Source organism: Oryctolagus cuniculus, chromosome 7 (genome assembly GCF_964237555.1).
Source record: "Oryctolagus cuniculus chromosome 7, mOryCun1.1, whole genome shotgun sequence".
NCBI classification, from domain to species: domain Eukaryota; kingdom Metazoa; phylum Chordata; class Mammalia; order Lagomorpha; family Leporidae; genus Oryctolagus; species Oryctolagus cuniculus.
This window is the reverse complement of record NC_091438.1, coordinates 92,770,368-92,783,793: the sequence shown is the minus strand read 5'-3', so window position 1 is coordinate 92,783,793 and position 13,426 is coordinate 92,770,368. Positions and strand designations below refer to the sequence as shown.

At 33.7% G+C, this 13,426-nt stretch overlaps 1 protein-coding gene across 1 annotated transcript in view; it reads right to left on the bottom strand.

Annotated features, from left to right (window-relative positions):
* ADGRL4 (adhesion G protein-coupled receptor L4) overlaps positions 1–13,426 on the bottom strand; it is a 118,562-nt gene that overhangs the window by 40,886 nt on the left and 64,250 nt on the right. Inside the window, exons 4-9 of the mRNA XM_002715900.5 lie at positions 8,086–8,235; positions 7,632–7,702; positions 6,651–6,830; positions 6,356–6,539; positions 4,218–4,334; positions 467–672 (exon numbers count right to left, since the gene is read on the bottom strand). Of these exons, the coding sequence (XP_002715946.1) occupies positions 467–672; positions 4,218–4,334; positions 6,356–6,539; positions 6,651–6,830; positions 7,632–7,702; positions 8,086–8,235 (908 nt within the window). The remainder of the gene's footprint in view (positions 1–466; positions 673–4,217; positions 4,335–6,355; positions 6,540–6,650; positions 6,831–7,631; positions 7,703–8,085; positions 8,236–13,426) is intronic.

Below are 13,426 nucleotides of genomic sequence, written 5' to 3'. Positions count from 1 at the left end.
GTTTCTGCTAATTTTTATGAAATATTATAAAGTCCATGATTTCATTTTAATTAACACTTAAACCCCTGCAAATATTATTTTAAATGATCAGTATTAACCAAACACCTACCTTATTACACAGTGACATTTTTCTCTTTGACTGTGACACTTTTTTATAACTCATTGCTTGAAGACATGGAAATTTCCAAAATGAACATAGTACTCAAAAATAAAATTAAAATGTACCTTAATTTCAGTGACTTTAATACATAAATTCTTTGGTACTCATTAGATTCTTTAAAGAGCACTGAGTTACAAACATATTTTACAGAAAAATCAGGTTAAGCCAATTTACTCTTATTTTAATTTTGAATATGCATTTATAATCCTAGACTGACATATAAGTAGAGTGACACACAATGAAATAGTCCACTTATTGGAATATGTGACAACTATAACCAACAACCACTAGAAAAAAAATACTTACCCTATTGTGGCTTAATGTAAATGTTACTTTTTCAAGTTCATACAATGTGGGTGGATTGGAGCTAACTGAGACTGAAATTACTGAAGATATGACTTTTTGCTCTTCTTCAGAATTGTGATAACTTTGTGGCTCCATTAAAAAATTTTCAGATGATGAAAGCAAGGGGCCAATGCTCTTGTAATATAAAAATACAACTGCAACATTGCCTATCAATCAAATAAATATATGTAGTGAGGTTTTTATAAGACAAAAAGTAGTTAAGCTTTTAAAATAAACACAAAAATCAAATAGACAAAACTTCGACTCTTAGGAAGTCATAGGAATCCAGACACTGAAATGTGAGTCACAGTGAGCTTCTTTTTACTTCACTAAACTACATGAAGACCTACATTCACTGACCTCTACAAACCCAAAAATGATTATGAACTGAGCATCCCCTCTGCACAAACTACATTGAAGAGAAAGATAGTCCTAGATAAACTTACAAGCAAATCTTGACTAAGAACCAACGTATGAAGTGCATTCACTTGAAAGAAAAAATCGTGCCATCACTTTCATGTGCAATTATGTGGGAGTGATAGGGGGAGAAAATTATCCAAGGCTTTTAGAATTTAAAAAGTATGCATGTATATATATATATAAATATAAATACATATATACACCTATATATATATATATATATATAACTTTTAACCAATTATTTGAGATGAAACTTGGAGTGAAAAAATGTCTTACAAAGTTTTGATTAAAGATGCAAACTTATCCCACAATAATTTAAAAATCTGTTTTTGCCTGTCACTGAAAGAAAACAGAAGGTAAAGTAGAAATGGAGAAATTCAGTTACTGCATAAGAGAACTTTGTAACTTTTTGTATTGTATGGAATAAAAAGTGTAAGTCTTTTTATGTTTAAAAGACAGTTTAGAATTGAACAAGCTGGGATATGGCATGGGGTTTAAATTTATGACCAATGAAAGGGTTCCTATTTAATATTTATATCACTTAATTGCATATGCCCAAGTAGGAAATTTATTTACTTGAGAGGCAGCCATATATTGTACCCCTTACACTCCCCAAATGCAATCCATCAGGGCATGATACAATACTACAAAATCGTAACTACAAATGTTGATTATAGCAAATCAAAGGGTTGGACACTGCTACACCACACTAATAGTATGCATTGGGTATGAGTTGTGAGTTGTGAGTTGTCAATGTGTATTGTTGGGCATGTTTTCTCTTAATCTAAGAAGGCACCATGAGATACATTGCTGAGACTTGCTACATCCAGATATATAACATACTGCATTTTCTTGAACTGCCAGCTTAGGAAATTCATATTAAAAAAACAGTGGATGTTGGTATAACATGATTAGACTAGTGAAATTATGATCACTATTCTATCCTTTCTTATGGACACACCAGGGCATGGAGTAGGGCCTGGAAGCTTTTTTAATCAACAAATACTGTTCTAGCTGATGAACCTGTTTACAGGACAATGAATTCTCAGGAGTCACAATAGGAAATGATCCAATATCAAAGGAAGGATCCAAAGACAATATGAATTTTTAAAGTATTTAATGTCAATTTTTCACTTTGAGTGCCACAGTGAATGTGCCCAAATCCCTTTCTCTTCCCTTATGAACACTGTTTTAGGATTTGTCTTCTCATCATTCTGAATCTTTTCAGTTACCAAAATTTTGGATTAATTCCAGGCCTGATCCAACTTTCAACTGTCTTAACAAATCTGTAAGTTCCATGAAATGCTAGCAGTTAATTCACTACTGAGACTAAAACCTTAAAAGTCACTTGAAAAGAATAAGTAATTTCCTATTACATCATCATTTAACCTTCAATTTTCTTCTTCCAAATGTTTATTCTTATGTTTCTGGCTCTATGATGTTGCTAATATGTGATGATGTTATCTGACCTTACCTAATTTCAAGATACAATCTTGAATTTAATACATTGAATGTACATCTGAGTATTTACTTACTGCAAATCACTGTTTTAAGTTCTGGGGAGTTTACTTTAGAATTAATTCTTGTTCCATAACTTTTCTTTTTTTATATTTAAGCTTTTCTGTTTTGCTTCCATTTTTTCTTTTTGTTTTCTTTCTTTTTTTTTTTTTTTTTTTTTTTTTTTTTGGTGAAATGAAGGAAGTCTGTTACTACTTTGGTCCAATCATGAATTATATCCCAGACTATTTGGAAAACATTGAGCTTGTTGGAGTTAAATTCCAAGATCAATTTGCTCAAATAGACCTTGCAATGAAGTCCCTTAGACAATGATTGTTCTCAGCCTGTTTTATTGTTTTTTCTGAAGAGAATGACCAAAAACACCTTCTCAATAGTGCTTCTGTATATTGTTATCTAAATATCCTAACTTTATATTTTTTTAAATTTACAGAATCTCTTTCCAATAGTCTATTTAAATTTTATTATAAAATTGTAGTTGAGAGTATTGAATTTTCTCTTGCTTATTCTAAACCCCTTTTCCTAACTATTTAATAATAATTTACACTACAAAGGAAGGTTTAAAATTCACGTATGCCCTATGGCCCATTCTATTTCCTGACTATTTAATGGCTCTGTGCCTGTTCTAAATCCTGCATGTGTTTAATGAATGAATTTTGTTAATAAAGGAATAATTATATTGGACATTTTGAGAGTATTTGATTATTTTGTTTAATTTGACGTGTTTTTTTTTTAATTTTTTTGTCAGGCAGAGTTAGACAGAGAAAGAGACAGAGAGAGAGTTATAGACAGTGAGAGAAAGACAGAGAGAAAGGTCTTCCTTCCGTTGGTTCACTCCCCTAATGGCCACTATGGCCGGCGCTGTGCCGATCCAAAGCCAGGATCCAGGTGCTTCCTCCTGGTCTCCCATGAGGGTGCAGGGGCCCAAGCACTTGGGCCATCCTCCACTGCCTTCCCAGGCCACAGCAGAGAGCTGGACTGGAAGAGCAGCAACTGAGACAGAATCTGGTGCCCCAACTGGGACTAGATTCCAGTGTGCCAGTGCCGCAGGCAGAGGATTAGCCAAGTGAGCTATAGCACTGGCCAAATTTGATGTGTTTTTAAGACATAAATTTGAGCTAAACACATTGCCTTTAGTTTTGAGATCTGGTGTTAATGTCCATTTTAAGTATCAGTTTATAAATATCTTTAGTAAATATAACAAAGTTATCATCCAATCAGAATCTTTTTGAGATATTAACTCCATAATAATTTCATCATATGTCATTTTAATAGGTATTTTTAATGTCTTTTTCCATTTTTGAAACATTATTCAAATTGTTTTTGAAATTTCAACAGTTAAACACATTCTTTGTGCTTGACTAATTAGAATATGATACCATAGGGTAAGAGCCAACAGTTCAATGACAGAAAATGACAAGACAAGATGGAGGGGATAATAGTGATGGATTGAGGAAAAAAATTCTACATCACTTTAGTAAAAGCAAAACAAAACAAAAGATGAATGTGCTTCTTGTTTTTGAACAAGGGAGAAAACACAGGTTTTTATAAAATACTATCTATATATTTGACTATACTCTTGTGTGTTGTATATGTTTTTCACTTGTATTTGTGAGCATTTGTTGAGAAATATTGCAATTCAAGTTTTCCCCAGGTAATACATTTTTATCTATGTGGAAACAATAACAACAAAATGTATACTGTTGCCAGAGATTTTCCTAAGTGCATTACACTGAGAACATATAAATTGTTAAATTAAAAATAGTTGGAGTCCTACCATAGGCATCATATGCAGCTTTTCTCTTTGGGATTATCTTTACATAATCTCCGTCCACATTCATATGAGGATGAGTATGTTTCATGTGATATGAATCAAAAAAGAAAGCTTTGAGAGCTAAAAAAAAAAACATGAAAATCATAAAGTCATAGAAATTAACTTAATACTCACAACTGACATATGTATTCATTTAGAGACATTTCTTTTATTTGGACAGGCGGAGTGGACAGTGAGAGAGAGACAGAGAAATGTCTTCCTTTTCCATTGGGTTGGTTCACCCCCTAGTGGCCGCTGTGGCCAGCGTGCTGCGGCAGGCTCACCAGACTGTTTAGCTGATCTGAAGCCAGGAGCCAGGTACTTCCCCTGGTCTCCCATGCAGGTGCAATGCCCAAGCACTTGGGCCATCCTCCACTGCACTCCCGGGCCACAGCAGAGAGCTGGACTGAAAGAGGGGCAACCAGGACAGAATCCGGCACCCCGACCGGAACTAGAACCTGGTGTGCCAGTGCCGCAGGCAGAGGATTAGCTTATTGAGCCACGGCGTCGGCACATTTAGAGACATTTCATCCATCATAATTGTTTTCATCTTCTTGAACAGGTTAATTAATATTTTCAAAATCTGACTCAAGTTTTAATTTTTGATTTTGGTATAATACTCATGGTTTAACTTAATTTAATGCTGATTCATTTATGTGTACTCAAGGGAGCTGTAACTCATAGTGACTAACACAAAGACAAGCATCTACAATATTTTGTTTAACATATATATACAGATATTATGTAAAATATAGCAATATCTACAAAGTGACTGGATTGAACTCATGAATGATGATACCTTTATTTCATGAATTTTCAACTTTTTCATACAGCAACATCATAGAAAAGTAGGGCACTTTTATGTTATCAGATTGCTGAGAACCTTGATTTTGAGTAAGTGGTGAATCCTAATCAAATTATTTTTGTTTATTTACTCTTGTATATCAAAATGTCACCAAGAAAAGTGTAATAAAGATATATACAATGATGGGGCTGGCATTGTGGCACAGCAGTTTCAGCTGCAGCTTACAATGTTGGCATTCCAGTTCTGAGTATCAGTTTGGGTCTTGGGCTTTTGATCCAGCTTCCTGGAGAAGGCAGCAAAAGGTGGCCAAAAGTACCTGGGCCTCTAACACACTATGCGGGAGACTAGCATATCCTGAGTTGTTGCTGCCATCTGAGGAGTGAACCTATTTGAGGAAGGAACCAGTAGTTGGAATATATATATATATATATATATATATATATATATATCTCACTCCACCTTTCAAGTGAATCGATCAAGATGTATGCAGTGAATATTTCAGATAATGTACCCTGTTTCTGTACGATAACTTTATCGCCATCCTTATTCAAGATTTTGAATGTTTTATGCAGGAAAGTGCCAGGGCTGGTGCTGTCCACAGCAGGTTAAGCCACAGCCTGAAGACTGACATCCCATATAGGTGACTGATGGAGTCACTGCTTCTCCACTTCTGAACAAGCTCTCTGCCAGTACATCTGGGAAAGCAGCCGAAGATGGCTTAAGTTCTTGGGCCCAGCACCCCTGTCTCTCTCTCTCTCTCTCTGTCTCTTTCTGTCTCTCCCTCTCTCTTTCTTTCTCCTTCTGTGTAACTCTGATTTTGTGTAACTCTAACTTTTAAGTAAATAAATAAATCTTTTAAAAAGAAAAAAAAAAAAAGAAAGTTCAAGTGCATGAGGCAGGAAAATCTAATTCACTATGTTGATCACTTCATATTATCAAGACAAAGGATTCCCAAAGAAAAATTTGATTCTACTGTATCTAGAAGGTCTGATGTAACGCTCAAGGTTAAAGCTTCTAACACATTATGAGATAACTGACTCAAAATGACAATGGAGTCATGCGTTCTGAGAACTGCAAGGCTAAACACTTTCCAGTAGAAAACAGTATACATGCTATGAAAGAGATAAAGCATATATCTTTATCTTTTTTACTAGTGCTTCATTCATATTACTGTTAGATGTATTACTGCTCATTTCCACACTGATAAAACTACCACTAATTTAATCAATAATATTTACATATGCTTTAGGAATGGCTTGTTTGGAAAATTCAAATTGCTTTGCTCTTTGCTTCTTACCTATATCACTTGAATTCGTATCAAACTGAGTAGTCTTTTGGAAGTTCTGAGATGCTCTTAAGGTAACTTGCTCAGCAGTGTGCATCAGTTTTGTAAGATGAGTTCTCCTATGAGTCACAGATAACTTGTCCCAAACTATGAGTGCATCCCTTTGAACAAAATTATTCATGGTTTTTACAAATTCCTATTGAAAAAAAAGTGTGTTATCATAAATATTGAAGTTCTACTCTAATTACAGATATAAAGACAAATTTAAACCTCAAATGCATAAAAAGTTAAAGCTCAACATACGTACAGTAAGAGTTGAATTAGAAAGAGTGTCCTCGGCTGGGGCAGCTTTATTCATGTGACCTAGTATTGAGGATGCTTCAGCTAATATTTCTGTATATGTAATTATATCTGTTGGTGAAAGATTTGTCACAGAATTTCTATAGACTTCTTGTAGCAAAGCCACAGGTTCGCCTATGGATCTAATCTGAGGAAAAATGAGTCCAAACAAAAGAAACCAATTTAGAGTTCTACTGGAAATTTTCAAGAATAAATCTCATATCTTAAATTTATTCTCAGGTTGGTTTTGTCCTATACAGAAATAAATAGTCAAATTAAACCAAACCATACCATATAGCACTGAAACCTGAGTTTGCATACATAGATTAGCAAAATTGATTATTTAAAAAATGCTTCTTTATCATAATCATGTCCTAGCCAATGAATTGATCTTAATCTTTAAACTCCTTAATATTTATATTAATATCCTAAATAGTAAATTATGGCTTAATTTGGCTTAATGTGATTAAATGAAATTTGTTTTAGCTGGTAGTTGATTACTTATATTGAGATTCACATTTTGAATCACTTGAACAATATGTTCATTTATGAATGTCTTTATTAGCTTTTAAAAATATTTACTTCGAAGTACAAAATCTGATTGCATTCAAGCAAGTCTCCTCAAAATGGGTCTGAAATAAAAGTACATTTTTTACTTTCTTATTCATCTACTCTCTTCATTTGTTGAAAATAATTCTCTAGTATAAGGAATAATGAAAAGGCAAAAGAAATTAAACATGTAAAAGTCTTCATCAAATTTTGGGAATTTTCAAATTAATTCTGTCTGTGATGCAAACATAATACTTAGATGTCTATATGAAAACAGTTTCAACTCTACATGAATTGCAAATGCCAGTTACTTTTCTTGAAGCTTGACATTGGAAGAAATGTTTTAAGTGAGATCAAATGTCAAAATTAAATAAAATTTTAACTCAAATAGACTACTTACTTTTGCTAAAGTTTTATTAATATTTGCAGCAATACAGGCATTATCTATATGGCAGTTTGTATCAACATTCTCTGTAGAAAAATAAAAGATTATATAGTAAGTTTTTAATAATATTTTCCTAAGGTGATTACATTGATTCCAATGGTTTTGCTCACTTATTTAAACATTAAAAGTACATTTTTTATCACTTTAGCTTCCTTTTCAGTTTTAGAAAATCCAGTATTTTACAGTAAATGAAAGAAACTTTTAAGGGAAATGGTATGTTAAAAACATAAAGTATATTGTCTACATCTTTCATTAAACAAAGCAATATTATTCTTTTCTTAATTTTCTAGACAATAAAGGAATGCAAGCACAAATCTTAGAATGAATAGCTATTTGACACTTCACAACTGTGTAGTGCATATTTTACATAGTTGTTTGACAGTACATAAAATTTGATAATATAATTTACCTTGGCAGTAAGTGCCATCATTAGGTGTGAACTGGGATTTTCCTGTGGATGACTGATAGCCTTCTTTGCAGGAGCAATTATACCCACCAATCACATTTTCACATACTGCATGATCTCCACAGACACCTGGTTCACTGCACTCATCTATATCTGGAAAGATTTGAAAAAATAATGTTTCAGTTTCATACTCATAAAGTTGTTACCTTGTAGGTAATATGAGGATATGTCAACAAGTTCATAGAAAAAAAGGAATTAAAATACAAGTTGATTTTGGTGGAAAAAATTGAAATCCATGCATAATAGAACATAATATACATTTTCCAAGGACTTTTGGGAAGACCTTTGTAATATAACTTATAGTTAGTGATTTCATTAAAAATTTGCACACCAATCTAAGGAAACTATAATTTGGCAAAAGGCAGAGAATATTTATCTGCATTTATTTCTTAACTCCAATTTGACACATCTATTTTGACAAAGTTTTGAAAATGCCATTCATGGACTCCAAATTGCTTTCTCAAAAGAGTGATTCATCAACAAAGTCATTAAATTAATTTCCATCACTAACAATGTAATATTTAGTCCTAATTTAACAGGGATTCAATTTTAAAAATACATTTCAAATTATTTGCTTTCCACTGTTAAACTAAATGAATTGTAACAACTCAATTTAAAGTAATCTTGAAGACAAAAAAAAGAATTACTGACTTTCTTTACAAAGCTTCAGTTTTCTTCTAAGTTAACTTCAAGTGTAATAGAATATGTGATTCAGCTTCCTTAAAATTTTAGCGTACTTTATTACTTTTATACAAGTTATATAATTCTATGGTTTAAATATGCAATCAATATGGATAAAGTAATAAATTATATATAATTAAGTCTTAAATGCTCAGTAACCATATATTGAAGCCACTGGGCTTTAAACTCACGTAAGTTACATTTGCAATTTAAAATTTTACACACTACAGTGAAATATGCTTTAAAGTTATAAATACAATGTAAATATCTGCTATTAGAAGAAATGTTTCCAAGAAGCTGAAGATTCCAAATCATTACTTCAAATTAATGCAAAAGCTTTTGTGTCCCTAGTCAAGTTCTGAAATACTAGGGATACTTTTTGCTAGATTAATTAATCAGTATTATAATATTAAAGCTATAATTTAATTTTTACTAAATTTACAGATGGTACTGTACTGTTCCTCAGTATGAAAAAGGGTAGCATAATCAAAGTATTATTTAAATGTCACCTAGGTAGTTATCTTAAATTCAGCTACTCCTAATTTCTCACTTAACTATACAACAAAAGCATGACAGGTGATGCCACTAGGTTTAAAAAGATAAAACCCAGGTCTGAATGTTTAGATTACAATATGTTTACAGTCTGTTCTACCCAGAAACTTGGATATATTGTTGCAAATTAGGAACACTATTGTAGCTCCTTCATCCTGCTTCTCCTCATCTCTACATGTTTTCAGAAACTACCTATCCACAAAAGCAAATGGACAGAAAATAAATTAGGGGAAAAACAGCAGCAGGTTAACTGTTGGGATACACAGAACCAACAAAGAAAGCATTCTTGATTGGACCAAAAAAAAAAAAAAACAAAAACAAAAGAACACAGAGGGTAGTGTGGACTAAGATCATTATTTTTCATAAAATCAATGAAGTAAAAAGCATATGAGACTAAAGGCAATATATGGTATTTTTGGAGCAGAGCAGTTGAAGAAACACATGTTGTACCCAACTTGCAAAATGCCCCAATGAAAGTATAAATAAACTCATGAAGTATCATAACAATTTATTTCACAGGCAAGACAACTAGAATATTCTTTGAACACCCATGTTTTGTGGTTTTAGTTACTTCTATGGATGACAGTAAACAAGGTGTTGATTTCTTTCAATTTCAGATGCATTATGCTCTTGGAAACTTCAGCCCAAACCCAGTCTCTGAGCAAAATAAATTCTTGGCTCTAAAAAGTCACTTTCCACCCAATAATTTGCACTTTTCCCCAAGCATACACAATCTCATTGCTCATAACTGGCTCTGTTTCAGCTTTTTCCTGTGCCTCCTCCATACGCATTGGGGTTTCTTTGGGGTTTCTGTTCTATTTCAAGCCCTCCTACTTCACTCACTTGGCTGGTTGGTATTCCAGCATGTCAGACTTGGACCAAGTAGAGTATTTCAGCTTCTGAATTCTCCAAGTGACAATATGGTAATCTGTAAAAATAGTAAGGAGGTAGTATCCTGGCATACTAACATTTGATATTAAGGTTATGCAAGTTTTTATAATCAGACTCCAAATTTTATGAAATAATATTAATCATCCCATAAAATTAATGCTTTTCTTTTTTTAAAAAAATTATTTATTTGAAAGTCAGAGTTACACAGAGAGAGGAGAGGCAGAGAGAGAGAGAGAGAGAGAGAGAGAGGTCCTCCATCTGCTGGTTCACCCCCAATTGGCTGCAGTGGCCGGAGCTGTGCTGATCTGAAGCCAGGAGCCAGGAGCTTCCTCCGTGTCTTCCACATGGGTGCGGGGGCCCAAGGACTCGGGCCATCTTCCACTGCTTTCCTGTGTTATACCAGAGAGCTGGATCGGAAGTGGAGCAGCCCGGACTCAAACCGGCTCCCATATGGGATGCTGACATGGCAGGTGGTGGCTTTACCCTCTAAGCCACAGCGCTGGCCCCTAATTCTTTTTAAAATATCATCCGGCTTACTCTTTGTTTCTATAACTTTTCATTGAAATCTGGAAACCTCTTTCCCCACTTGTAAAATGCTGGTCTTTGGAACTGCTTCTCTTGGACACTGAAGACCTGAAGTTTAATTTTCTGTGATTTCAAGGGGAGGAAAATAAGTATGAGGCTAAATTTCAGCCAAAATCATCTACAGAAAAATTACATTTATCTGTGGAAAACAATATCTGAATATGGCCTCAAGGTCAAAATTTTGTTTGGGTCAGCTCTTGCCCTGCATTGGAGTCTTCCATTTTTCTATTTACAGCCCTTGAATGACAAGAATTAACAGGTCTGTCAAACTGAAGACTCAGCTTAAACTTTCAGACCTGAAGCAGCCCACTAAAAAGTGAAGGCGGGGGCCTGGATTGAGTTCCCAGCTTCTGTCCTTATCCAAAGCTGGATGTTTGTACATTAGAGAATTGAACCAGTGGATGAAAGCCCTCATCTCTTTCTCTAATAAATGTATTTTTAAATTTATGGTTTTCTGTTCAAATTCCTTTGGATTACCATAGTGTATACCAAAAATTACTACAGTGCTGAAGAAAAAAATAGCTGTATTGCTTCTTGAAAAAGTTTAATGCTTGTTTAAGGTTCATTTTATTTATTTGAAAGACAGCGTTACAGAGAGAGGTAGAGGCACAGAGAGAGCAGTCTTCCAATGGCCACAGCTGAACAATCTCCCACGTGAGCGCAGGGAATCAAGCACTTGAGCCATCCTCCATTGCTATCCCAGGTGCATTAGCAGGGAACTGGGTGAGAAGTGGTCAGCTGGGACTCGAAGCAGTGCCCGTATGGGATGCTAGTGTCACAGGTCAGGGCTACTGAGAATTCGGTTTTAAAATAGCTATTGTGTTTACTGTCTACTGGCAATTGATAAAACACAATTTTTCAAACTTAGGACCTTCCATGTATCTCAGTAGAAATAAGTATTGGGAGCATTTTAAATTATAAATATATTACTCCTGCTTAAATCGTTGGCATTCAATCATCAGTGTGCATATTCTCTTGATTCTGTTTTTTTTTTTCTAGCATAGAAATTCTCTACTCAAGGATTGTGAACAGAGAAATGTAGTCCGTTGTGAATTGAGGAATATTAAAAGTAAACATGATTAGATGAAAAGGCATTTGTCTTCTAGAGACAAGGGACAATAGCAATGGAGAATTTAGTTAAAGGTGCATTAAATTGCAGCAGTGATTAAGATATTACAAGTTAGATTTCTTCACTGACTGGAACATCTAAACTAACGCTTTCAGAGCTATGCTATTAGAAATTAGCAAGTAAAGGCAACACACACACATTATATGACAGTCTAAGAACACTAGCCACACAAACACAGCTTGAGAAGCACAAATAGAATCACTGAATGTTTCCTGGGCAGAACGTCGTAGATTCCTATTTCCTGAATACATTATGATGCTTCTATATTACAATATTTTTGGCAAATACTAGATATAATATTTGTCCAACAAGCATGATATTAAAGTATTCTTTCTCTCTGTCTCTGTGTCTCTTTCAAATAAATAGAAAAATTTAAAAATCAAAATGTTCCGTAACTTTGCAAAGCTTGATCCACTGTTTCTGTGTGATTCAGTGTGAGATTTAAAGAGTCCACCCATTTAAGTCCCTTGTAGAAATAGTGGCTTGTGAGAAATCAGACTGTGATTTGAGTCCTTTTTTTTGTACATGTGTGAGTCTGGAGTAACCCAGAACTTTCCTCAACCATCAAATGAGGATAATAAAATCTTCCCTGTTTATTTAATAGAATAGGTGTTGAAAAGCATAGGTACACGCATTTCACTGATGAGTTTTGTTTGAGCATACCTCCCAACTTCTCGTTAACACACATTTCCTTCGTTTACTGATGAGATACACATTAGGGAATTAATCAAAGACTTTAGGGAAATCTACATTAATTTGAATATTTCTCTTTTCAACAACAATGTATGGTGGAAGCAGTACATCATATCTGTCTGTGTTGCATATATAGTTTTGAGTTCTATATCAATCTTTGATAAAGTTCTCTGGGACTCATTCCTACATCAGTTTATGGATTATATGTCATAACTATACTTATTAATTTGAACATATTTAGACATAATTAATATAATTTATAATTAATTACTTTCAAAGTTAAAATCTTTCTATACAAGGAGTTTGATTTTGAAAATTGTTTTTGAAGTTTCTAAGTAATCTTTTTACCCCAACTATACAGGATCAGCACATGGGCATCCAAATACAATAGAAAGATGTTTAAACAAAATATTCTATATATCTCTCCAGATTCAAAATAAGTGACTCCTATCTAAGGGGCTAAGTTGAAATTATTGTCTTTACAGAGGACATTTTAGTAAACCTGATATGATTTTCTAAACTCAAATGCAGTGTTCAGAGAAACAATGCTGACTTCATTGTGACTAATTTTTATCCAGACAGTAGTAAAACAACCAGCACGACTCTTGTAAGTAGTGACAGTCAGAAAAAAATGTAGAACCACTCACAGAGTACATATGTATGAAAATAACAATATCTCATGATACAAATGACAATTTTCTAGAATAAATATATTGTTTCCCAGTGAAAATATTTATTGTTTGTCATCATGTT